A 26,690-nucleotide genomic window follows, 5' to 3' on the forward strand; every position below is an offset into this window, starting at 1 on the left:
TGCTTACTGTTGACGTTGGCGTAGCTTAGTCACGTCAGTCAGGTTGTTTAGAACCACACTCGATGCGGTCTCGTGTGGTTTTTCAGCCGCATTTGGACGTTAGGCCTCTTGCTGATGCTCCTGTTGACGTTCAAGATGTTCACTAACAATCGGAGTTGACTTGTTTTGACGCTGTGCGTCAACCTCCGCATTCTAGAGTTGTTTTGACTGCTCAGTCTAGGCAGTCAAAGCAGTCTCGAGTCGTCCTCACGCACCTGTTGTGGTTGACAGTTCAGTTGTTGACAGTTCACAGACTGTCAAGCAGTTACATGACGTTGCGTTCTGGTCCGCTACTAATGCACCAGTGAGTGTGGACTCTGCTTGTAAAGCACTGCCACCACGGTAGGTCTCTCCCTTGCTTGAGACTCAGCTTTTATCGGACAAGGTTCCTGTAGATGAGGAAGTTGCTGTTCCCCCTCCTACTGATATTCCCTTGAGGACTCTGTCAGATGGAGAGGAGCCTAAAGCTGCTTAGCCCCCTATGGACTTTAATTAAATCATGATGATTTTTTTAAGGATCTTTGTCCGGATCTTTTTGTAACTGCTGCTCCTCGTTCGCCTAAACGTCAGAGCTTACACTAGGCCTAGCTACTTCGAAGCCGTTGTTTTTAAGCTAGTGCTCTCTCGCTCTCCTAGAGAGCTTTACGTTGGCTAGGCGACTGGTTTTTCACCAGGAGGAGTTTGGGGGATACAGCCTTTGCTTTTCCCTTCTTTTAAACTGGTTTATAGAGCGAGAGTCTGATATGACACGAGAGAAGTTCTCGGCTTGGGAGTTCATGCCTTTGCCCAGATAGACTTCTCAATTCTCGTAGACTCTCCCTGGCGCCTGGCCAGGAGACGCTCTAAGTTTTTTACAGGTCAACTTCACAACTGTTTTCGAGCCTTTGAAGTTTTGCTGTACAATTATGTCATGCATAACAAGGCTTTCAGGGATGGTAAGTGGTACCGCCTCAGTCGCTAACCCCGTCTGTTGCCGCACCTGCTCCCGTAGACCCTAAATGGGCTTTGCTGCAAGACATGCAGTCCAAGCTTGCGTCCTTGATAGAGGACTTTAATGCGGAGAAGGTTGCTACCGAACCTTCTGGCCAACAACCTTCCAACCGGTCGGTTGTGCGCCCTGTTGACGCTGAGGTAACCTACTCGCGTCTGCCAGTTGAGGTGGTTCCTCCACCGATGCGACCCAGTGTGGGTTGCCAGCCGCACGTTGACGTTTAGCGACGCTCGGAGGTGGTTGTTGACGTTCAGGACGTTCAACAACCAGCAGAGGTGACTTGTTTTGACGCAGTGCGTCAACCTCAGCAACCCGGTAGGGTGTTGACTGCACAACCCAGACGGTCTAGACAGTCTCGGGTTGACGCTGTGCTTCCTCGCGCACCCATGGTTGTTGACAGTTCACAGACTGTGCAGCAGTTCCATGATGTTGCGTCCGGCTCCATCATGCATGCACCAGTGCGACCGGACTCAGCGAGCCAGACGTTGCCCACTCCGTTGCCGTTTCCTCATCAGTTTTCGGATGAGGAACCCTCTGATGAGGACGTTGCTGAACAACAAGACGATCAGCCCCCAGAATAGATCAAGCCCTGCTATCCATCCAGAAGATGCTGAAGAAGGAACGCTGCTCAGTCAGGCTGTGGATGAGTCTGGTAGGGACGCTGTCATCCGTGGAACAATTTGTGTCACTAGGAAGACTACACCTCCGTCCTCTTCAATACCATCTAGCTTTTCACTGGAAAAAGGACAAGACGCTAGAAGCGGTCTCGATCCCGGTTTCCGAAAAGATAGTCTTGTCTGACTTGGTGGAAGGACAATATCAACCTAAGAGAGGGTCTTCCCCTGGCTGTTCAGACTCCCAACCACGTTCTCTTCTCGGACGCATCGGACGTGGGCTGGGGCGCGACACTAGACGGTCGGGAATGCTCAGGACTGTGGAACTCGAGTCAGAGGAGCATGCATATCAACTGCAAGGAGCTGTTGGCAGTACATCTGGCCTTGAAAAGCTTCAAGTCTCTCCTTCGAGGCAAAGTGGTGGAAGTTAACTCGGACATCACCACGGCCTTGGCGTACATCTCCAAACAAGGAGGTACCCACTCACTGACGTTGTACGAGATCGCAAGGGACCTGCTCATCTGGTCAAAAGGTCAAGACATCTCCCTAGTAACGAGGTTCATCCAAGGCGACTTGAACGTCATAGCAGATTGTCTCAGTCGGAAAGGGCAAGTAATTCCAACCGAATGGACCCTCCACAAGGATGTGTGCAAGAGACTTTGGGCCACTTGGGGTAAAACCATCCATAGATCTCTTTGCAACTTCGCTGACCAAGAGGCTTCCAATCTATTGCTCTCCAGTCCCGGACCCAGCAGCAATACATATAGATGCTTTCCTCCTAGATTGGTCACATCTGGATCTCTACGCATTCCCACCGTTCAAGATTGTCAACAAGGTACTGCAGAAGTTCGCCTCTCACGAAGGGACAAGGTTGACGTTAGTTGCTTCCCTCTGGCCCGCGAGAGAATGGTTCACCGAGATACTTCGATGGTTAGTAGACGTTCCCAGTAGTCTTCCTCTAAGGGTAGACCTTCTACGTCAGCCACACGTAAGAAGGTACTCCAAAGCCTCCACGCTCTTCGTCTGACTGCCTTCAGACTATCGAAAGACTCTCGAGAGCTAGAGGCTTTTCGAAGGAAGCAGCCAGTGCGATTGCTAGAGCAAGGAGAGCGTCTTCCATTAGAGTCTACCAATCGAAGTGGGAAGTCTTCCGAGACTGGTGCAAGTCGGTTTCTGTATCCTCGACCAGTACCTCTGTAGCTCAAATAGCTGTTTTTCTCTTATACCTGAGAAAAGGACGATCCCTTTCAGCTCCCACTATCAAGGGCTACAGAAGCATGTTGGCATCGGTCTTCCGGCATAGAGGCTTAGATCTTTCCAAACATAAAGATCTGCAAGACCTCCTTAAGTCTTTTGAGACCACCAAGGAGCGTCGTTTGGCTACCCCTGGATGGAATTTAGACGTGGTACTAAGATTCTTCATATCAGACAGGTTGGAGCTGTTACAATCAGCCTCCCTGAAAGATCTCACTCTTAAGACTCTTTTCCTGGTATGCTTAGCCTCGGCTAAAAGAGTCAGTGAGATTCATGCCTTCAGCAAGAACATCGGATTTTCGTCAGAAAAAGCCACTTGTTCGCTACAACTTGGTTTTCTAGCCAAAAATGAGCTGCCTTCTCGGCCTTGGCCTAAATCTTTCGATATCCCCAGCTTATCGGAGATCGTAGGCAATGAACTAGAAAGAGTCTTATGCCCTGTTAGAGCTCTTAAGTTCTATTTAAAGCGTTCTAAACCTTTACAAGGCCAATCTGAAGCTTTATGGTGTTCAGTTAAGAAACCATCCTTGCCTATGTCAAAGAATGCTTGGTCAGACTTTATCAGATTGTTAATACGAGAAGCTCATTCACATCTGAGTGAGGAAGACCGAACTTTGCTTAAGGTGAAGACGCACGAAGTTAGAGCTGTAACAACTTCCGTGGCCTTTAAGCAAAATATATCTCTGCAAAGTATAATGGACGCAACCTATTGGAGAAGCAAGTCAGTGTTCGCGTCATTTTACTTGAAAGATGTCCAGTCTCTTTACAAGAACTGCTACACACTGGGACCATTCGTAGCAGCGAGTGCAGTAGTGGGTGAGGGCTCAACCACTACAATTCCCTAATTCCTTATCCTTTTAATCTGTGTCTTGAAATGTTGTTTTTTTATGGGTTGTCCGGAAGGCTAAGAAGCCTTTCGCATCCTGGTTGATTTGGCGGGTGGTCAAAGTCATTTCTTGAGAGCGCCTAGATTAGGGGTTTGATGAGGTCCTGTTGTATGGGTTGCAACCCTTGATACTTCAGATCCTAGGGGTCGATCAGCATCCTAAGAGGATCGCGAGGCTCCGTAAGGAAGACGTACTTAAAAGGCAGAGTAATTGTTCAAGTCGACTTCCTTACCAGGTACCTATTTATTTTGTTTTTGTTATTTTGATAACTTCTAAAATGAAATAAAAAACTCTTAGCTCATAAAAGTGTAAACATATATTACTGGTCTCTACCCACCATCCTGGGTGTGAATCAGCTATATAATCATCGGCTAAGTTAAATATTGAAAAATGTTATTTTGATTATAAAATAAATTTTTGAATATACTTACCCGGTGATTATAAATTAAATGACCCTCCCTTCCTCCCCAATAGAGACGCAGTGGAACGAGGAGAAAATTGAGTCTTTGTTTACATTGAGAGCTGGGTATCTGGTCGACAGATGGCGCTGTTGGGTACACCCGCAACCTGTGTAGCGATCGCTGGCGAGTTTTTCCGTAGAGTTGTCTGTCGAGCAACAGAGTTGCAGCTATATAATCACCGGGTAAGTATATTCAAAAATTTATTATATAATCAAAATAACATTTTAAGGATACTCGCGCCAGGAGTTAGAATTCTGGAGACCTATGTTCATTTCTCTTGGAGTAACATTGTAGCCAAATATCCCTTAAAAAGCTGTCTATAGGAAGCTTCCATCAGGACGACATGGCTTGAGCCCAAAAAAGCCCTTAATGGTGGACAACTTTTGAAAGGGGGAATAACAGGACCTAATCCCTCTGAAACAACTAAGGTCCAAACTCACTTATTTTATCAGAAGGACTGACCCGGATAGTATGCCATCGGGTCATGACCCTAGGAAAGTAGCCTCTTCTTTAAAATTTTTCCAGTATATGTCTTTCGAAGGATTCCAAGTTTACATGGGATGGGAAATATTCAAGGGTGTTTTTCAAACATTACTTGTGACAATTGGAACAGATTAAACACTTCTTGGTGGCTACTGGTAGTGTGATTAAACCAGCTTCTTAGTGTTGTGCATGGACTCTTAAAGACTGTATATTTGGGACTTTAACAGTCAACATATTGCAAGTTGAATGTTATTCGGATTTGCAGTGCGAGATAAACTATTTGTGTAGTAAAGAGTCAAAGGTGATTTTCTTTCTTTATTATATGGAATGATTTTATTATATTATTCTATTAGTTGTTTCTAGGGTAAACATCAATGATGTTCAGCATAAAATTTATATGCTTTTGGAAATAATAAAAGATTATAGTTCTTTTTGTTTCTCCTTTATACGGACCTACTTTGTACCTAAATAAAAAGTAGTGTACCTCCATTTTTTAATATGCCAATTTTTACTGACTATTGTTTGTTAAATTGATTTAATACAAAGATATTTTCTCAAAGCAAGTGGGATTGTGATGATAACTTTTTTGTTCTGATGTAGTTTACAAAAACTTACATAATCTTCGTCCCAAATTGCTATATTCGGAAGTGTAAACAAACGATAGTAAGACACACTGTTCATAGATGGATTTTCATTCTCCTATAATTAGTGGAGTGACTAAGAGTACATATGGGTTAAAACTCTAAATTGCCACAACTGAGAATGTTGTTAATTCTCTGATACACTTCCATCAGGACAACATGGTTCGAGCCCAGAAAATGGATATTGACTTAAGAAAATTTATTTTTTGGGCGAGATAGTCATGTCGTCCTGATGGACTCGCCCGTTACTTTTCATCCTCTCCCAATTCTCTGTGTGAGGCCACGCATCATACGATGACTGCTGTTGGAATGGTAAACCAGTGAACTTGTTTACAGTAACATACGGATCGGCTCTCCCACGTATCTAATCCCATCCCATATCCTTCGAGACAAGGTTAGCTCTATTCGGGAAAGGATACCTGTGGTTGTTTTTAACACGTCCCTGTTTCATGCATGATATCTCGGGATATTCGCTCCAGGGGCTAGAACCCTGTGATACCTCTACAGGTATAATTCTCAAGAAATATCACTCGCAGGAAATACCCCAAGTAGAAACCTGCCTCTAGGACCTTCCATCAGGACGACATGGCTATCTCTTCCAAAATTAGAATTTTACTATATAGTACATATAAAGCAAATCTATTAAAGCAATAATTCATAGAAAAAGTAACTTGTGCTTTCTGTTCTGCCCCTTTGAGTTACAGTACAGTATATTGGTAGTGAGATGAAAAAATTGTGAATTCTCATTTACTAGATTAGGCAAGGAGATTTATTCAACTTTATGGGAGAGACAGACCAAAATTTTGTTTTTGGAGTTAAGATGCTGTGTGATTTCAAACAAATTTCTTGTTAAAGGCTAGGACAGGGAATTCAGTACAACGAAAAATACCAAATGAATATTTTCTTCCCTGCTCCAGGGCCAGTGCATCAATGCGCATAGCACGGATAATAAAGAAGATCCGTGGGTTCTAGGTCTATTGAACCTGTCACACTACATCTAATACTGAAATACTTCGGACAGCCAAGAATTCTTTAAAATAGAGAACCAATATTAAATACTGGAGATAATGCTACCTGGGCACTTGTTGCACCAAGCTATCTTCTGTTATTGGCGTAGATTACTGAAAACACGATTTTATGATCCAGCCTTTTGAACACTTTTCTGTCTTCATGAACTTTCAAGATAACCACAGTAGATTAACTTCTGAATTTGTTTTGTGGTATTCCTAGCAATATACTAAAGTAATGTAATAAAGGTACAGAATTTATTTGTTTTTGGTTGTTTCACGACAGTATGAGCAAGTGTTTAGTTTTAAACAATTTTGTCATATATACTTCTTTTTGAGTAAGTCATGCAGCTTTTTTGTAAGTTTTTAGATTAAAATAGCTTATAATTGTTTTCTTCTTTTGGCATAGGGTGCCAGTACAGTTCCCAGCTTTTTCACTTTGATAAGTGTTGAGGTATAGTATTTTATCCCTTCACTTTTTACTAATTTTGTGTACAAATAAGTCTTGACCCTTTTAAGTTTTTAGATAACTACATAGGAGTGTGGCTAGAGGTTTGTTGGAGGCAGCATGAGGAAGAGCAGTGAATGGTGGAATGGAGTGAAGGTAAAAGTGGAAGAGAAAAAGAGGGCATTTGAAGAATGGCTGTAGAGTAATAGTGTAGAAAAGTATGAAGGATATAGAGAGAAAAATGTGGAAGTAAAGCGCAAGGTAACTGAGGCAAAGAGGGCGGCTGACCTGAGGTGGGGTCAGGAATGGGTTGTTCATATGAAGAGAATTGGAAGAAGTTTTGGAAAGAAGTGAAGAGAGTAAGGAAGGCTGGTTCGAGAATTGAAGAGACAGTTAAAGATGGAAATGGAAGGTTGTTAAAAGAGAGGAGGCAAGGAAAATGTGGGTGGAATATTTTGAAAGTTTACTGAATACTGAGGATAATAGGGAGGCAGATATAATTGCTGTTACAGGTATTGAGGTGCCAGTGATGGGAGATGAGAATGAGAGAGAGATTACAAGAGAGGAAGTGAGGACAGCACTAGATGAAACGAGAGTAGGAAAAGCACCTGGTATGGATGGTGTGAGAGCTGAGATGTTGAAGGAAGTGGGTGTGACTACTTGAATGGTCGGTGAGATTGTTTAATATGTGTTTAGTGTTGTCAGTGGTACCAGAAGATTGGGTTTGTGCATGTATTGTACCACTATATAAGGGTAAGGGAGATGTGCATGAGTGTTGTAATTCAAGGGATATTAGTTTGTTGAGTGTAGTTGGAAAAGTGTATGGTAGAGTACTGATCAATAGGATTAAGGATAAAGCAGAGAATGCAATCTTAGAAGTATAGGGTGGTTTTAGATGAGGTAGGGGATGTATAAAAGGGATTTTGACGAAGGAAAAATCTATCTCTGGGCTCAACCAGTGTCGTTCCGTGAAATGCTCCTTAAAGCACCAATTCTAAGGTATAAATACTGCTAAATATACCAGAGTAAAAAGTTGCATGGAATGCCAGGAATATACCCAGCTCGCTCACCCTTACAGGGTGTCGGTATAATAACTGGGGCGTGTGAAACCACTACCAGAGGTCCCTTATCAATTAGTCTTCTCCCCTCCTCAACATCCCGTGTTACTACGAGGTGTCGTTCTCTACAGCTATTGCCCCCCCCCACCACTACCACTACCACTACCCATCCTTCTCTCATCATTCCTTTTGAGCACCTGTGAACGTTCGGATGTGTTTTTCGTAGCTCTGTGTTATTTTGTGTGATATATTTAGCAAAAGGTAAGGAGGTGTATGTTGTGTTTATGGATCTGGAGAAAGCGTATGATAGAGTTGATGAAGCGATGTGGAATGTGATAAGGTTATATGGAATTGGTGGAAGGTTGTTGCAAGCAAGTGAAAAGTTTCTACAAAGGTAGTAAAGCTTGTGTTAGGATAGGAAATGAAGTGAGCGATTGGTTTCCGGTGAGGGTTGGGCTGAGACAGGGATGCGTGATGTCGCCATGGTTGTTCAACTTGTATGTTGATGGAGTGGTGAGAGAGGTGAATGCTCAAGTGCTTGGACGAGGATTGAAACTGGTAGATGATAATGATCATGAATGGGAGGTAAATCAGTTGTTGTTTGCGGATGATACTGTACTGGTTGCAGACGCAGAAGAGAAGCTTGGCTGATTATTGACAGAATTTGGAAGGGTATGTGAGAGAAGGAAGTTGAGAGTTAATGTGGGTAAGAGTAAGGTTATGAGATGTACGAGAAGGGAAGGTGGTGCGAGGTTGAATGTCATGTTGAATGGAGAGTTACTTGAAGAAGTGGATAAATTTATGTACTTGGGGTCTGTTGTTGCAGCAAATGGTGGAGTGGAAGCAGATGTACGTCAGAGAGTGAATGAAGGATGCAAAGTGTTGGGGGCAGTGAAGGGAGTGGTAAAGAATAGAGGGTTAGGCATGAATGTAAAAAGAGTTATGTATGAGAAAGTGATTGTACCAACTGTGATGTATGGATAGGAGTTGTGGGGAATGAAAGTGACTGAGACAGAAATTGAATGTGTTTGAGATGAAGTGTCTTAAGGTGTATGGCTGATGTATCTCGAGTAGATAGGGTTAGGAACGAAGTAGTGAGGGTGAGAACGGGTGTAAGAAAGGAGTCAGAGAGGATATGAATGTGTTGAGGTGGTTTGGCCATGTTGAGAGAATGGAAAATGGCTGTCTGCTAAAGGTGATGAATACAAGAGTTGATGCGAGAAGTACAAGAGGAAGGCCAAGGTTTGGGTGGATGGATGGAGTGAAGAAAGCTCTGGGTGATAGGAGGATAGATGTGAGAGAGGCAAGAGAGCGTGCTAGAAATAGGAATGAATGGCGAGCGATTGTGACGCAATTCTGGTAGGCCCTGCTTCTTCCTCAAGTTGCCTTGGATAACCACGGAGGTAGCAGCAGTAGGGGATTCAGCATTATGAAGCTTCATCTGTGATGGATAAGGGGGAGGTTGGGCTGTGGCATCCTAGCAGTACCAGCCAAACTCGGTTGAGTCCTTTGTCAGGCTGGGAGGAATGTAGAGAGGAAAGGTCCTCTTTTTTTTTCATTTGTTTGATGTCAGCTACCCCCCAAAATTGTGGGAAGTGCCTTGGTATATGTATGTACATAGGAGTGTTTAGGTTAAATTAATTTAGTATTGCTCTACCTAAATGTTTTTGAGTGTTTACAATTTTATATGGCTTTTTTTTTAGACAATCCTGAGTTGTGGACCCTTTTTAGCAAGTTTTAGGCTACTATTGCCTAGTGTGGTTGTGCATCTTTCATCCTCATCTCCTACACCTATTATAATAAGAAAATTTTTTATGCATTTAGTAAGTCTATAGAATCGCTTTACTTTGTCTCTTCCATGTCCACATGCACATAATATGTGAGCCAGTTAGGATTGTGATCCTATACCAGACCCTTACCCCAAACATATCGGTAGGCCTCAATGACGATAGTTATATTGGGCATAGTATTGGTAAATGTTTAGTAATTATCTTTTCTAATACTGTGTATGTTTACAATATACAGTTTTATTACATAAAATCTTTACAGTCAACCCTCCATCATATTGTATTTTCAACATGTTGAAATCCGCATCTTTTAAATAAAGTTTCGATTCTTCGCTGATCCTCATGACATCATCTCGGTTAAGACTGCTGTGCGCAGCCTGACGTTTTCAAAACTGCGCTTCTTTGTACCTGGCCTTCGCGCTGCTTCTCTCCCTGCACAACGTCACTTCTCTAGTTAACTCACTCTCACTCTCCCAGTGTCCTTCATCACAAAAGCATCCCTCACAATTGTTTGTTAAGCAACAAGTGTTAGTTAAATATCTGGTAAGTAAGGATTTGTCAAGTTCTATTTACGTAGGAGTACATATATGTACACCTCATGGGTTTGCATCTTGCATCACAAGATTTTGTTGCATATAACTTCATAAATGGTAAGTGATGTATTGAAAGTTTTTCTTTTATCTTATTTTTACTGTCAATTGTATTAGGTTATTAATACGTTACTTAAAAAAGATTTATGAACAATGATTTTACAGTATAGTAAGAAATATAGTACTGTATGTCATTACAGGCTGCAAATTAGGCGGTGATCTGGTAGGGTTGTGAGGTGACTTTGTTAAGACTGTGATCACTTACATGTTAGTGTATGTGTCATTTCACCTTAGTTAATTAAGGTGTATTGTACATACATTACAGTAATGTACACTTTTGTCAGTGAGTGTGTTTAGTTATGAACAACAGTGTTTAATTTTTGCTTATACAAAGGGTGTAGGTAGTGGTCATTTGTTTCGAGAGGTTATGAGTTGTCTTACCCTAGGTCACCAATATTACATGTTTTTTTTTGCTTTTCTCAGGTATCTAATAACTAGCCCTCAGTTTAAACACCTCAATCATTATTTGAAATAACTTTGTTAGTTGTTCCAAATAATTGAAATCCCTAGCCATTTCTTGTAATGACTGAAGTTTTGATGTTCATATTACGTTAAGTGCCTGAACTGATATAGACAAGTGAAAAATTATTTAGTGAGCGTGCAATCAGGTAGATTGTTTTTGAAGATTGTGCAGTCAGGTAGTTTATCTGATATTATAACTTGTGTAGTCAAACAATATCCTATAATCAGTGTCAGCTTCTGATTTGTTGCCTCGGTCTAGTTGAATTTGTTTATAAAATGTCTTGTGGGATTAATCCCACAAGTTCACACAATGGACTATAAAAATCTGATCAAAAGATAATTGTATTTAGTATATGTCGTTGAAAAATCTCAATCTGTGAAGGAAATTTCATATCAAGATTTTCATCGACAACCAGGCTGCAGTCTGTCTAGTCTGTCTCAGGAGGGGAGGATCTAATTCAAGAACTCCGAATAGGGAATCTCAGGCAGTTGCAAGAGCTACCCTGATCTTGGATTAGAACATTTGGCCCTCGATTTATCTGTTTCATTGGTTGTCCGGCGTATTTCAGCATTGTGCGTCACTCTTATACTCACTGAATCCATGCTATGCATGTTGATACACTGACCCTGGAGCAGGAAAGAAAATATTTCTTTGATATTTTTTGTTGTATTAGATTCCTTGTTGTAGCCTTCAATAGGAAAGTTCTTGGAGACCACACATCACTTCCCCCAAAATTGGTTTTTCCTCCATCAAAACCCCATTTTTGTTATTTTGACATGTATTTGTATGCTTAAAGTGCAATCTAATATTAATTGATGCTATTTGTTATTACTTATTGAATTCCAAGTACGCCTTTAGACATTGTCTTTGATGAATTGACAAAATTATTGTTGTTGATAGATATTTTACCAAATAAGCATTTTTCTTTGTTTATGTTTTATCTTTTTCATGATTTTAGGTGTCCATTTTGGAATGAAGAAGACATACAGCAGTATTTTTAATAAATACTATTGGCGATCAATGTATGTAGATGTGGGAAATTATTGCCGACGTTGTGAAAAGTGTACGAGTGTACAAGTAAATGTTTCACATCTTCGAGGTCTCACGTCTATTGAGGCCGTCGAAGATTCATCTGAAGATAATCAGAGAATAACAACTTTGCCAACTGACAGAATAATTAGAGTATGGAAAAAGGTAAGCAATTATAATATTTCTTGTGGATTGCTGTTGAGAGTTTAGCTAATTAGATAGACTTAAATTAATAAAACTGGCATTTAAGATTTGGCAAGTTTAATCGTTAATATAACCCATCAAGCACATGCTTCCTTTATCCATAAAACAGTCTGGAGTTTCATACAAAAGAAGTTAGAGTAAATGGTTTCATTCTACTTAGCATGACCTAATCAGTACTTTACTTTGCGCATCATTCATTTGCATCATAGTGAAGCATAAACACTTTCTGTTTGTTTATCCCTTGTATCCTTCCCCTTTCTTCTTGCATACAGTATTGTATAATATTATTTGCAAAAATTTTTAAAAGTTTTGATATTTCACTTTTATTCTTCATTTTTTTCATTTATTATTTTCACTGGGTTGCTTTTATTATTTGGGCCTTTTAGTTTGTAGCATACAGTACTGCTTTTTCCAACGAGGGTTGCAGCTTGGTTTTTAATAATATATTCAAGTGCTTTTTGTGACTAAGAATAGTCTACTAAGACTTTCTTCTTACATCTTTTGAATGTTTTGTCATTGAATCCCATTGTTAGCCAACTTCATTTTTGGGATCTGAGGAAGTTATAAGTTAGTGTTGATTGTTACTACTAAAATTCTATTTTTCTCAGGGTTTCTATGGTTGTGTTTGAGGGAATGTTGCTTTACTAATATTTTATTTGATGTCAGTGTTGGATCTTTAAAATGAGGCAACAGGGACATTTTTACTTTAAGAGAGGAGGTGCTACATAGTCATCTCTAAGAGGAAGCACTACTAGTCGCCATGAAATCTTTCATTTAACATACAACAGGCAAGTGTGTTGGTATTATTGACAACAACAATAATTTTCTCTTTGGCCGCACTCTGTCAAATTACTTTCAGGGCACATGAAGTTTTTGTTGACAGCAAAGAGTTTATCCTTCATCTTAAGTCCAGAACTTTCTTGATTTGTGTCTTTGGTGAGCATTACTTGACTGGTGACATATCTGTTGCAAGCTAGTGGGATTGTCTTGCAGAGTATGTAATTATAGGGTTCTGTGAGAGCAGTAAGATGGTTAATCCTTACCTCAGATAGGTTCCATAGTCAATAGATTATTCAAATATTTTAGCAACCATTGCATTTACATGGTGATATCTCATGGACATTGGCTCTTAAGGGTTTGCTTTGTAGGTCTTACTTAGGGGATAAGTCATTATTTCCCTGAACCTCCCTTGATGTTCATATGGCTAATTCTCTAGAAAAAGTGTTTTTAATTTCAATTTTTATTTTTGTTTTTAATTTTAAGATTTTATTTTTTTTTCTCCTTCAGTAGTTACATATCTCAGGTGAAGTAAGGGACCATTCTAGTGGTAAGTGATAAGAAGTCCAGTAATGATGCGTCAGTCTCCTTGTCTTTTCAGTTTCTTTGTTGTCATGGTTTTAAATAAGACATGCTCCCGATTGTTTAGATACAGTATTACTTTGTGTTAAGATATCCTCCTCTGATTTTGTTAGCAATGACTGGTGTGTGTTCAAGGAATTGTTTCCGAGCAATCATGACCCACAATCTCTGTCTCGTTTAAAGGCCAATACTGATTTAAATAACCAATGTGAGGAGTTTGTTTACCTCAGTCCCCCTCATAGTAAAATACAGTATGTTTCAAGGGTTGCCAATTAAGTTAATGTTCAAATTGCTAAAGGAAATGGCTTTACTTTTGGGGTAAATTCAGGGATGACTAGTCTAGCTAATTATAGTGGGGATGATGATGATAATGACATCGCAGCACCATTAGCTAATTCACTTAACCAGTCAAGTTTTTATTGTTTGAGCTTCAAAATCTCTTGACATCTCTAGTTGCCTTTGTTAAATATCAGAAATCCACTGAATCTTCTCTTCAAGGCAGTAATTTTGGTCCTACCAGCCCAACAATCCTAATGTAACTTCTCAAGTTGAGTCTAGTAGTAATAGTGTTTCTTTCAGTAAGGGTTTTGAAAGTTTACTGCACAGTACAGATACGAAATTATTGCAGTATTCCACATATAATTTAGACTCTTCTAATCCCTTGCATTCCTGCAATCCTAGTGAGGCAGACGATCGAGTTGGTAGCCTGGATCCTAATATCCCGACACACTCTAAAGTAAGCGCTTTTAAGCAACCCCTTAATACAAAGTCGATCGTTTGCGTCATATTTCTGACGACAGTGGGCTTTCTCTCGTTTGCAAGCTTGCACTAGTTCATCCTGTATTTCAAACTTTATTTTTCAATATTTAACTTAGCCGGTGATTATAATAGCTGCAACTCTGTTGCCCGACAGACAACTCTACGGTAAAAACTCGCCAGCGATCGCTACACAGGTTGCGGGTGTGCCCAACAGCGCCATCTGTCGTCCAGATACCCAGTACTCAATGTAAACAAAAGACTCAATTTTCTCTCTGTCGAGCTATCGACAAGACGTACTTACTCGCTGTTGCTAAACTGGAGTTTTTTTCACAACTAATTGGTGAAGTACTTTATTCTAGTTTTGAGCTTTCGCTATGCAGGTGTTTTATCTTCATCTTAAATCTTGAACTCGTTTTGGATAGATTTAATTATGGTGACAAAGAGAGTATGGGCTTTCTTTCACTTTTAAATGGCCGACCCTTCCCTTAGACGGAAGTGTGTTTAGGCTTTTAGTAATTATATCACGTTATAGATTTTCCTCTATATATTTTATATCTCTCCGCCTTTATTAGGCCTCTTCGATTAACTTTCCATTTATTATAAACATATAAAAATAATTTTAATGTTTTGTTTATATAGACCTTTCCTGAGAGTAGGCGGTCCTAACTTGGAAACCGAAGTTAATCAACGTTGAGCCCTTTATATCGTAATTAGCTTTTAAAGAGCTAAGGATTTAAAACTTTTTAAATGTAATATTTTATGAAAGAATTTCTTTGATAGTCTTTGTACTGTTTTCAAAGATGAACTAACGTTTAGTTTATTTATGCTACGCAGTTGTTGACGTTCAAGACGTTCAACATGCGCTCTATCGTTACGATAGAGAGAGTGTATCACGGTTTCACTTTGCAGGAAGAGTAAATCGATTCTGACGTTTTGTTCATTCTTTCTTAGCTTAAATGTTTTAAATTCTATTTTAAAGGAACTTTTTATTTGAAAAACCTTTCAGTTTTTTCCTTTAGTCAAATAACATGTTTTTTTGACGAAATATAATTGGGCTCTTCTCTTAGGTGCGAAATCAAGAGAGAAAGAGAGAGAGAGAGATAGAGACGGAGGGAGAGAGAGGAGAGAAAACGTTCCGTTCAAGCGGGTGACGTTGTTCTCGTGTTACTCTCGTCCCTAGTCGCTGTAAGGGGAGGAAGGATAAAACGTTTTAGTTTTTTATTCTCGTCCCCAGGCTATGTGCAGTGAGAGATTGAAAACGTAGTTATATGAACTAGTGTTTAGTCTCTTTCCCAGCCACTGATTTTTTTATCTTAAAATATGTTTTCTGTTTTTTGCTGGTATTAATGAGCTTGCATTATACGACTGATTTCGCAATTACTACCTTTTAATGAAGGGTAGAATTGCGTGTTTCAGGTAGAAATCAGTAAAAGTTTCGATTTCAGTGAAATAAGTGCAAAACAGAAAATCGAAGTGATAAAGTGATATGCGCAAAGTGTTACAGTGTTGCGTCCGAGGGTTCGTCTGTTCGTGCCTGTCGTTCACCTAGTCCGGGACCTCTTACATGCTCCCAAGCCCAGGGGAGAAGTAATGTCAAACGACTTATGGGTTCGAGAGGCCTTGATCAACGAACAGACGTTTTCCCTCTATGGTATCGGGTGTATCTTACCAAGATCTCCCCTACCATAAGACGAGAGAGACGTTGTTTCTCCTCGTCATCCAAAGGCTTTTCGCATAAGAAACCTGTCACAAGGTTTCGAAGCCCTTAAGCGAAAGTCAGTCCTTTCAGGACAGGTCCAGCGTCCTGGTTACCACCATTAGGACAGCTCTGACCCTATGCAGTCATCGGATAACTGCTCGCCGCCTAACAAAAGCGTAACACAGACTCCGAGAGTCTTTTTTTGTAGGCAAAGTGTTGCGGTCACAGACGTTACCCTCGTCTCTTACCACAACCATTTCCGTTGATCCTTAATGGGTTGTATGGCAAGACATGCAGTATATGCTTGCCTCCCTTATGGAAGACTATTCTGCCGATTAGTCCGTTGAGTGTAGCCGTTTATCTCATCGATATCCTGGTTTTCAGCCAACCTAACGTTCCTTTGTGCTTACTGTTGACGTTGGCGTAGCTTAGTCACGTCAGTCAGGTTGTTTAGAACCACACTCGATGCGGTCTCGTGTGGTTTTTCAGCCGCATTTGGACGTTAGGCCACTTGCTGATGCTCCTGTTGACGTTCAAGACGTTCACTAACAATCGGAGTTGACTTGTTTTGACGCTGTGCGTCAACCTCCGCATTCTAGGGTTGTTTTGACTGCTCAGTCTAGGCAGTCAAAGCAGTCTCGAGTGGACGCTGTGCGTCCTCACGCACCTGTTGTGGTTGACAGTTCAGTTGTTGACAGTTCACAGACTGTCAAGCAGTTACATGACGTTGCGTTCTGGTCCGCTACTAATGCACCAGTGAGTGTGGACTCTGCTTGTAAAGCATTGCCACCACGGTAGGTCTCTCCCTTGCTTGAGACTCAGCTTTTATTGGACAAGGTTCCTGTAGATGAGGAAGTTGCTGTTCCCCCTCCTACTGATATTCCCTTGAGGACTCTGTCAGATGGAGAGGAGCCTAAAGCTGCTTAGCCCCCTATGGACTTTAATTAAATCATGATGATTTTTTTTAAGGATCTTTGTCCGGATCTTTTTGTAACTGCTGCTCCTCGTTCGCCTAAACGTCAGAGCTTACACTAGGCCTAGCTACTTCGAAGCCGTTGTTTTTAAGCTAGTGCTCTCTCGCCCTCCTAGAGAGCTTTACGTTGGCTAGGCGACTGGTTTTTCACCATAGAGCGAGAGTCTGATATGACACGAGAGAAGTTCTCGGCTTGGGAGTTCATGCTTCTGCCCAGATAGACTTCTCAATTCTCGTAGACTCTCCCTGGCGCCTGGCCAGGAGACGCTCCAAGTTGTTTGCAGGTCAACTTCACAGCTGTTTTCGAGCCTTTGAAGTTTTGCTGTACAATTATGTCACGCATAACAAGGCTTTCAGGGATGGTAAACGGTACCGCCTCAGTCGCTAACCCCGTCTGTTGCCACACCTGCTCCCGTAGACCCTAAATGGGCTTTGCTGCAAGACATGCAGTCCAAGCTTGCGTCCTTGATAGAGGACTTTAATGCGGAGAAGGTTGCTACCGAACCTTCTGGCCAACAACCTTCCAACCGGTCGGTTGTGCGCCCTGTTGACGCTGAGGTAACCTACTCGCGTCTGCCAGTTGAGGTGGTTCCTCCACCAATGCGACCCAGTGTGGGTTGCCAGCCGCACGTTGACGTTAAGCGACGCTCGGAGGTGGTTGTTGACGTTCAGGACGTTCAACAACCAGCAGAGGTGACTTGTTTTGACGCAGTGCGTCAACCTCAGCAACCCGGTAGGGTGTTGACTGCACAACCCAGACGGTCTAGACAGTCTCGGGTTGACGCTGTGCTTCCTCGCGCACCCATGGTTGTTGACAGTACACAGACTGTGCAGCAGTTCCATGATATTGCGTCCGGCTCCGTCACGCATGCACCAGTGCGACCGGACTCAGCGAGCCAGACGTTGCCCACTCCGTTGCCGTTTCCTCATCAGTTTTCGGATGAGGAACCCTCTGATGAGGACGTTGCTGAACAACAAGACGATCAGCCCCCAGAATAGATCAAGCCCTGCTATCCATCCAGAAGATGCTGAAGAAGGAACGCTGCTCAGTCAGGCTGTGGATGAGTCTGGTAGGGACGCTGTCATCCGTGGAACAATTTGTGTCACTAGGAAGACTACACCTCCGTCCTCTTCAATACCATCTAGCTTTTCACTGGAAAAAGGACAAGACGCTAGAAGCGGTCTCGATCCCGGTTTCCGAAAAGATAAAGTCTTGTCTGACTTGGTGGAAGGACAATATCAACCTAAGAGAGGGTCTTCCCCTGGCTGTTCAGACTCCCAATCACGTTCTCTTCTCGGACGCATCGGACGTGGGCTGGGGCGCGACACTAGACGGTCGGGAATGCTCAGGACTGTGGAACTCGAGTCAGAGGAGCATGCATATCAACTGCAAGGAGCTGTTGGCAGTACATCTGGCCTTGAAAAGCTTCAAGTCTCTCCTTCGAGGCAAAGTGGTGGAAGTTAACTCGGACATCACCACGGCCTTGGCGTACATCTCCAAACAAGGAGGTACCCACTCACTGACGTTGTACGAGATCACAAGGGACCTGCTCATCTGGTCAATAGGTCAAGACATCTACCTAATAACGAGGTTCATCCAAGGCGACTTGAACGTCATAGCAGATTGTCTCAGTCGGAAAGGGCAAGTAATTCCAACCGAATGGACCCTCCACAAGGATGTGTGCAAGAGACTTTGGGCCACTTGGGGTAAAACCATCCATAGATCTCTTTGCAACCTCGCTGACCAAGAGGCTTCCAATCTATTGCTCTCCAGTCTCGGACCCAGCAGCAATACATATAGATGCTTTCCTCCTAGATTGGTCACATCTGGATCTCTACGCATTCCCACCGTTCAAGATTGTCAACAAGGTACTGCAGAAGTTCGCCTCTCACGAAGGGACAAGGTTGACGTTAGTTGCTTCCCTCTGGCCCGCGAGAGAATGGTTCACCGAGATACTTCGATGGTTAGTAGACGTTCCCAGTAGTCTTCCTCTAAGGGTAGACCTTCTACGTCAGCCACACGTAAAGAAGGTACTCCAAAGCCTCCACGCTCTTCGTCTGACTGCCTTCAGTCTATCGAAAGACTCTCGAGAGCTAGAGGCTTTTCGAAGGAAGCAGCCAATGCGATTGCTAGAGCAAGGAGAGCTTCTTCCATTAGAGTCTACCTATCGAAGTGGGAAGTCTTCCGAGACTGGTGCAAGTCAGTTTCTGTATCCTCGACCAGTACCTCTGTAGCTCAAATAGCTGTTTTTCTCTTTTACCTGAGAAAAGGACGATCCCTTTCAGCTCCCACTATCAAGGGCTACAGAAGCATGTTGGCATCGGTCTTCCGGCATAGAGGCTTAGATCTTTCCAAACATAAAGATCTGCAAGACCTTCTTAAGTCTTTTGAGACCACCAAGGAGCGTCGTTTGGCTACCCCTGGTTGGAATTTAGACGTGGTACTAAGATTCTTCATATCAGACAGGTTGGAGCCGTTACAATCAGCCTCCCTGAAAGATCTCACTCTTAAGACTCTTTTCCTGGTATGCTTAGCCTCGGCTAAAAGAGTCAGTGAGATTCATGCCTTCAGCAAGAACATAGGATTTTCGTCAGAAAAAGCCACTTGTTCGCTACAACTTGGTTTTCTAGCCAAAAATGAGCTGCCTTCTCGGCCTTGGCCTAAATCTTTCGATATCCCCAGCTTATCGGAGATCGTAGGCAATGAACTAGAAAGAGTTTTATGCCCTGTTAGAGCTCTTAAGTTCTATTTAAAGCGTACTAAACCTTTACAAGGCCAATCTGAAGCTTTATGGTGTTCAGTTAAGAAACCATCCTTGCCTTTGTCAAAGAATGCTTGGTCAGACTTTATCAGATTGTTAATACGAGAAGCTCATTCACATCTGAGTGAGGAAGACCGAACTTTGCTTAAGGTGAAGACGCACGAAGTTAGAGCTGTAACAACTTACGTGGCCTTTAAGCAAAATATATCTCTGCAAAGTATAATGGACGCAACCTATTGGAGAAGCAAGTCAGTGTTCGCGTCACTTTACTTGAAAGATGTCCAGTCTCTTTACAAGAACTGCTACACACTGGGACCATTCGTAGCAGCGAGTGCAGTAGTGGGTGAGGGCTCAACCACTACAATTCCCTAATTCCATACCCTTTTAATCTTTCTCTTGAAATGTTTTTATTGTTGTTTTTTGGGTTGTCCGGAAGGCTAAGAAGCCTTTCGCATCCTGGTTGATTTGGCGGGTGGTCAAAGTCATTTCTTGAGAGCGCCTAGATTAGGGGTTTTGATGAGGTCCTGTTGTATGGGTTGCAACCCTTGATACTTCAGATCCTAGGGGTCGTTCAGCATCCTAAGAGGATCGCGAGGCTCCGTAAGGAAGACGTACTTAAAAGGCAGAGAAATTGTTCAAGTCGACTTCCTTACCAGGTACCTATTTATTTTGTTTTTGTTATTTTGATAACTTCTAAAATGAAATAAAAACTCTTAGCTCATAATAATGTAAACATATATTGCTGGTCTCTACCCACCCCCCTGGGTGTGAATCAGCTATTATAATCACCGGCTAAGTTAAATATTGAAAAATGTTATTTTGATAATAAAATAAATTTTTGAATATACTTAACCGGTGATTATAAATTAAAGGACCCTCCCTTCCTCCCCAATAGAGACGCAGTGGAACGAGGAGAAAATTGAGTCTTTTGTTTACATTGAGTACTGGGTATCTGGACGACAGATGGCGCTGTTGGGCACACCCGCAACCTGTGTAGCGATCGCTGGCGAGTTTTTACCGTAGAGTTGTCTGTCGGGCAACAGAGTTGCAGCTATTATAATCACCGGGTAAGTATATTCAAAAATTTATTTTATTATCAAAATAACATTTTGAGATTGCTTGTTACAAGTAATCTAGAGCATGTTTGTAGAATCTTAACCATGGTATACTGTACTGTTTTAAGTTAGCATTGTTTATCTCTTTCCTTCACTGTCATCCTACCTCCATCATATCATAGGAGTCAGCAATGTGAACATCAGGCAAATCACCAAAACATTTTAAAATTTTGAATTAAGATCTGTTGAAATTTTAAGCTGCTGAGTATGATCATAAACTAGGTCTATACATTATTGGAAAAACATCTTTTTGGGCTCGGCCATGTTGTCCTGATGGAAGGTTCCTTTAGGTAGCTTTCTAAGGGATATTAGCTACAGTGATACTCCCAGAGAATTAACCATAGGTCTCCAGAATTCTAACTCCTGGCGTGAGTGTCCTTAACCCTGGATAGGTACGCTCCTCGGACACCCCTTTAAGGGTATTCTCGGTCGCGTGCGACCCCGACTCCAAAAAAAATTCAGGAAAAATTTAGTTATGCATCAATCTGTATTGTTTGACTTGCTAAAAATACTTCAAAGAATGCTAAAAACTACTGAAAATATAAATGATACCCATCTACAAAATAACTATTTATTGGAAATATATTAAAAATTTAAGTATACAAAAAAAAGACGACGTAAATATTCACAAAAAATAGAAATATACATATACACATAAATCCCCTTAGGGACACCTTCTTAGATGGCAAAGCAACAGCGTGTAATTGCTGGAAATGAGTTGGACCCATAGGAGTCAAGATCTGAAATGAGAAAAAAAGGGTAACTTTTTTTGGCCAAAAAAATTTGTCCAAATTTCATGAATTTTTTTGGGTACCCAAATGAAATAGGAAGAGGCTAATTTTTTTTTATAGAATAAACTCATATTATCCTACAACAGAAATACATAATAAAATGTGCACTAAGATGTAATTTACTGTTATATCAGGGGCGAAATCTAAAGGTCATTTTTTGACGGCCTAGTTTCACAATGTAAATTTCTTATGAAAATCATTGTATCTCCTATAAAATATGATATTTATGCATTAAAATATACCAAAATATCACGAATTCTATACAGAACAAGAATATATAGAGTTAGCCAACTTACCTTTGGGGTATGTCAACAAAATGGCCGCAGACCGCAACAACTCTTACAGCCCAATCTACCACTTGAAATGAAGAATGGGGTTGCAAACTCCATATTATCATCAACATCTCTTTTTAACTCCATTAGAAGTGTGTTGATGACATCCATGCCGAGGGAATACTGCCTGCTGGCCATTATTGAAGATAAATTCAAAATAAATAGAAAAAAATCAAATTTACAAAAAATAAAAAAAAATTCAGAAATTAGCATTTGAGGGAAAATGGACCTCATGGCAATATATGGCATCTAAGCCAAAACCAATGTCATGCAAGTGGTAGACACACCATCCATCCACACTATAAAGAACCAAACAAATATCAACACTGTTCGACAATTTATAATTATGTAATAATTTTGCTGTTTGATCACTTACCCCTATAAAGGTATGTCAGGGTCGAGGTCGACCCCTGTGGGGGGGGTAAAAAAACGGGGAAGGAGGAAAGTTAGACGAAAATCAGTCCTAAAGCAGACAATGGCATGTAGACTAGTCACCCCTTGCAGGTCGATCACTTCCATATTCGAGACAGCTGATGATTTATGGAGAAAAAACAGGTTTTGAAAATGCTGTAGGGGTTGCATACGACCCATCATACCTTTCCAGGGTTAATATATCTTTAAGGATATCGCATAATATCAGGGGACGTATTTTTTATGACACATAGCAATCTTCACCCCGAATAGATTTAACTCTTTGAGGGGGAAGAGTGGCGAACGAAAGGAGAGCCATTATCAAGGTACCCGGTGGACTCCCCCCCCTGTACTACTATGGCCCATCATTCCTTTGAACTGTAGCATTTAAGCGAAGTGCCCTCCCACATTTCTCTCAAGTGTTGTTAATGTTTATTGGATTATTATCATGCAATCTCCAGCATCTTCATCCTCTGTTAAGTTGAGTATTTGATCTTTCGTGTGTATAATTTATAGCTCCCTTCTCACAGTTGAATTTGTATAATTTCAGTGTGTTAAGTGGAGCGTAACCAACTCCTGATGTGGCCATTTTGAGACCGCTGTCGCACGCCATAAATGCAAATTATTTAGTTAGTATTGCGACGCTCCCGGTATTTAGCTATAAAGAAACTTTTAGCTAGTTAGGCAAATTATACTAGTGAAGATTGCATACATATAATATTTCCTCTTCCGATAAGTAACGTTACTTTCGTATACGATGGGACCCCGGTGCTATCAATCATAGCTGCAGTCCCCACCCAGTTCTGTATATGTTAGTAATGTAAATCCCATTGTTTAACCTCTTGTATTGTTTCCTATTAATTCAGTTGGGGATATATATCCCTTGGAATTTATTGGTATAATTCGATACATTTCTCTTTTAGAGAAAAGAGGATAAACCCTTTCTCCCCCCTGAGCGCCGCCATCACAAGCGGCAACCCTATCTTTCGTCATCGCCACCGAGTAGTTAACTCCGGCTCGACTTAGATAGTTTTACCGTTGATCTTCCTTGCCGCCGAGTATCCCGGCTTCGAAGTATGACGGTAACTCAGGGTGTATTGTCTTGCAGCCAACAATGTCGCCGACAGGGGAATCATGATCTCTCTGCCACCCACGACGTTGACGGCATGGGAAGCTATGCTTCCTTAGTTTACAACCGAAAGTAGGCGGCATACCTGCTGCCGCCTTTCTCCCTTGTAGACTGTAAGACATGTCTTTTAGCCAACAATGTCGCCGACAGGGGAATTCTTATTCCTCTGCCGACCACGACGGCGTCGGCACAGGAAGCCATGCTTCCTTGGTTTACAGTCGAAAGTAGACGCCATGCCTGCCGTCGCCTTCCTCCCCTGCAAACTATAAGACCCTTTTCCCTCCCCCCTCTGTCCTTTAGTGTCGGGCTAGCTGTCACAACATTGGTTCTCCAGTCGGGACATCTGATCATGCCTTGATTTCATTATTAGTGAAGACTGAGCAGCCTGTCCCTGATATATCATATTCTTGTAAAATTTATATGAAATCCCAAGCAGACTGGAATGGGATTTTACATGATCTTTTGTGCTTGAATTGGTCACAATTATATAATAGTGTAGATCCTGTTGTCCCTTTGAATGAGAATCTAGTCAACATAATTGATAGGCGTATCCCTTCTCGTGTGCTAAGGTACCGAGTGAAGGACAAACCGTGGTTCAATAATGATTGTAGACGTGCTTTTTTGGAGAAGCAGGAGGCCTATCAACTTTGGAAGGGTAACAGATCAGATTTGACCTGGAACAACTATACTCAGCTTCGAGCTTTTGCTCAGAGAGTGTATGCCTCAACTGAAAAGGAGTACAATTTAACCATAAAAGAAACACTTTCTGGTACAACTCAGGAACATAAATGGTGGTCTACCCTTAAATCTGCACTCTTTGGTGTAGATGCAACAGTTCCTCCTTTACTTAAACCAGATGGCTCAGTCACTCACTGTCCAAAGGAAAAGGCAACCCTTTTGGCTGATGTTTTTGACAGTAAACAGAGTAATGAAAAACTTGAACTTCCTCATTCCTGTTTTCCTGAGGCTAAACTAACTAGTTTAGCTTTTCGATCTCGTGAGATTAAAGCTCTGTTGATGGACCTTGATGCTTATGGAGGTGTAGACCCAAATGGTATTTTTCCTTTGTTTTTTATAAAGACAGCAGATTTCTTGGCTCCAAAGTTATCTGTTATTTTGCGCAAGTTAGCAAGAAGAGGAGCTTTTAGCACTAGTTGGAGAATTGGTAATGTTACTCCTCTATGTAAATGTGTTTGTGGTAGCTCAAGTCCCACTGATTACCGCCCAATTTCAATAACTCCCATATTATCTAAAGTTTTTGAACGTCTTCTGGCAAAACGTCTTAATAGGTTTGCTGAAGGTAATCATCTACTCCCTAGTTTGCAATTTGGTTTTCGTAAAGGCCTTGGAGCATGTGATGCCCTTCTTACAATCTCCAATGCTGTACAGAAATCCCTTGATTTTGGTCGGGAAGTTCGTATGATTGGCCTTGATTTTAGTGCTGCCTTTGACCGAGTTAATCATGAGGCCCTTGTTTTCAAACTGAAACAGTTGGGAGTGGGTGGGTCGTTTCTTAGCATTATTATTGATTTTTTAAGTAATAGATCTCAAAGAGTTGTTGTTGATGGGCACCATAGTGATTATAGGAATGTGATATCTGGTGTTCCACAGGGTAGTGTTCTTGGCCCATTACTTTTCATACTATATACACATGACATGTGGTTTGGCCTAGAAAACAAGCTTGTTGCATATGCAGATGATGCTACTCTCTTTGCGTCAATTCCATCCCCTGAATGTAGATCTAGGGTTGGTGAATCCCTTAATAGAGATTTAGCTAGAATTAGTGCATGGTGCAAATTATGGGGTATGAAGTTGAATCCTAACAAAACTCAAAGTATGATTGTAAGTAGGTCAAGGACGGTGGTTCCTCAACATCCGGATCTCAGTATTGATAATGTTTCTTTAAATATGTATGACTCTTTCAAAATTTTAGGTGTGATTCTCGACAGTAAATTTACTTTTGAGAAACATATAAGGTCTGTGTCTTCTTCAATTTCACAAAAAATAGGCTTATTGAGAAAGTCTTTCAAGATTTTTGGTGATCAATCTATTCTGAAGAAGTGTTTTAATTCTTTCATTCTACCTTGTTTTGAGTATTGTTCTCCTGTCTGGTCTTCAGCTGCTGATTCTCATCTTAATTTGTTGGACAGAAACTTACGGTCTATTAAATTTCTTATTCCTGATCTAGATATTAATCTCTGGCACCGTCGTTCAATTAGTTCATTATGTATGTTGCATAAGATTTTTCACAACTCTGACCATCCTTTACATTCAGATCTCCCTGGACAATTCTATCCTGTTCGTAATACTAGGCAGGCAGTTAATTCTAATAGCCAGGCCTTCTCCATCACGAGGCTCAATACTACGCAGTACTCTAGAAGTTTTATTCCAGCTGTGACCAAGTTGTGGAATGATCTTCCTAATCGGGTGGTTGAATCAGTACTACTTCAAAAGTTCAAAGTTGGAGCAAATGCTTTTTTGTTGACCAGGCGGACATGAGTCTTTTTATAGTTTATTTATGACATATTTGTTTTTTATGTTGTTGATAGTTTATTATATGACATGTCTGTTTTGACGTTGTTTCTTATTTTAGAATGATTTATTGTTAATATGTTCTCTTCATTTATTTATTTCCTTATTTCCTTTCCTCACTGAGCTATTTTTCCCTGTTGGAGCCCCTGGGCTTATAGCATCTTGCTTTTCCAACTAGGGTTGTAGCTTGGATAGTAATAATAATAATAATAATATTCTACAATCATCCCGGCTTGCCGGGTTGACTAAGTTGCTGGCCGAGACCCTACCAGCAGTGGTTAGGTTGCTGCTTCGGCCAACTCCCCCTTATGTCCTTCCTTCACCGGAAGCGATTGCCATGGGGGGAAAGACTGAGCCGGGCCTGACGGCTGCCAGTGGGAAACCCATTATACTGTTGAGAATTCTTCAGTCCTCTCTTGGACTGCCATCCACAGACCTCGCAACCGGCAGTACAGCCGGCAGCAAAAGTTGTGGCTGGATGGAAGCTAGAATCAGATCCATATCCCCCCAGTCCATTAGAACTCTCATTCTTGGAAGGAGACAGTAGGTGGCAGTAGCCCTCCTACACTTCCAATTATTGTGCTAAACCATAATAATAGGAAATCCTCCTTTCCATTCTTTCTCTCTATTGGCGGCACTAGCCTAACCCCGGTAGTATACCGGTAAAACTATAGTATACAACAATACAGTAGCCAGTATAACTAGAGTATATAACAATACAGTAGTTAGAAAACTATAGTATATAGCAATATAGTAGTTGGTAAAACTACAGTATACAACAATACAGTAGTACAAGTATTTCTAACAGTCTG

The 26,690-nt window shown here is 41.4% G+C and overlaps 1 protein-coding gene across 3 annotated transcripts in view; it reads left to right on the forward strand.

Annotated features, from left to right (window-relative positions):
• LOC137652285 (uncharacterized) overlaps positions 1-26,690 on the forward strand; it is a 156,116-nt gene that overhangs the window by 60,669 nt on the left and 68,757 nt on the right. For all 3 annotated transcript variants that reach the window (XM_068385582.1, XM_068385583.1, XM_068385584.1), the window contains exon 7: positions 11,742-11,977. In XM_068385582.1, coding sequence (XP_068241683.1) covers positions 11,742-11,977 — 236 coding nt within the window. The remainder of the gene's footprint in view (positions 1-11,741; positions 11,978-26,690) is intronic.

This window comes from Palaemon carinicauda, chromosome 13 (genome assembly GCF_036898095.1).
Source record: "Palaemon carinicauda isolate YSFRI2023 chromosome 13, ASM3689809v2, whole genome shotgun sequence".
NCBI lineage: Eukaryota > Metazoa > Arthropoda > Malacostraca > Decapoda > Palaemonidae > Palaemon > Palaemon carinicauda.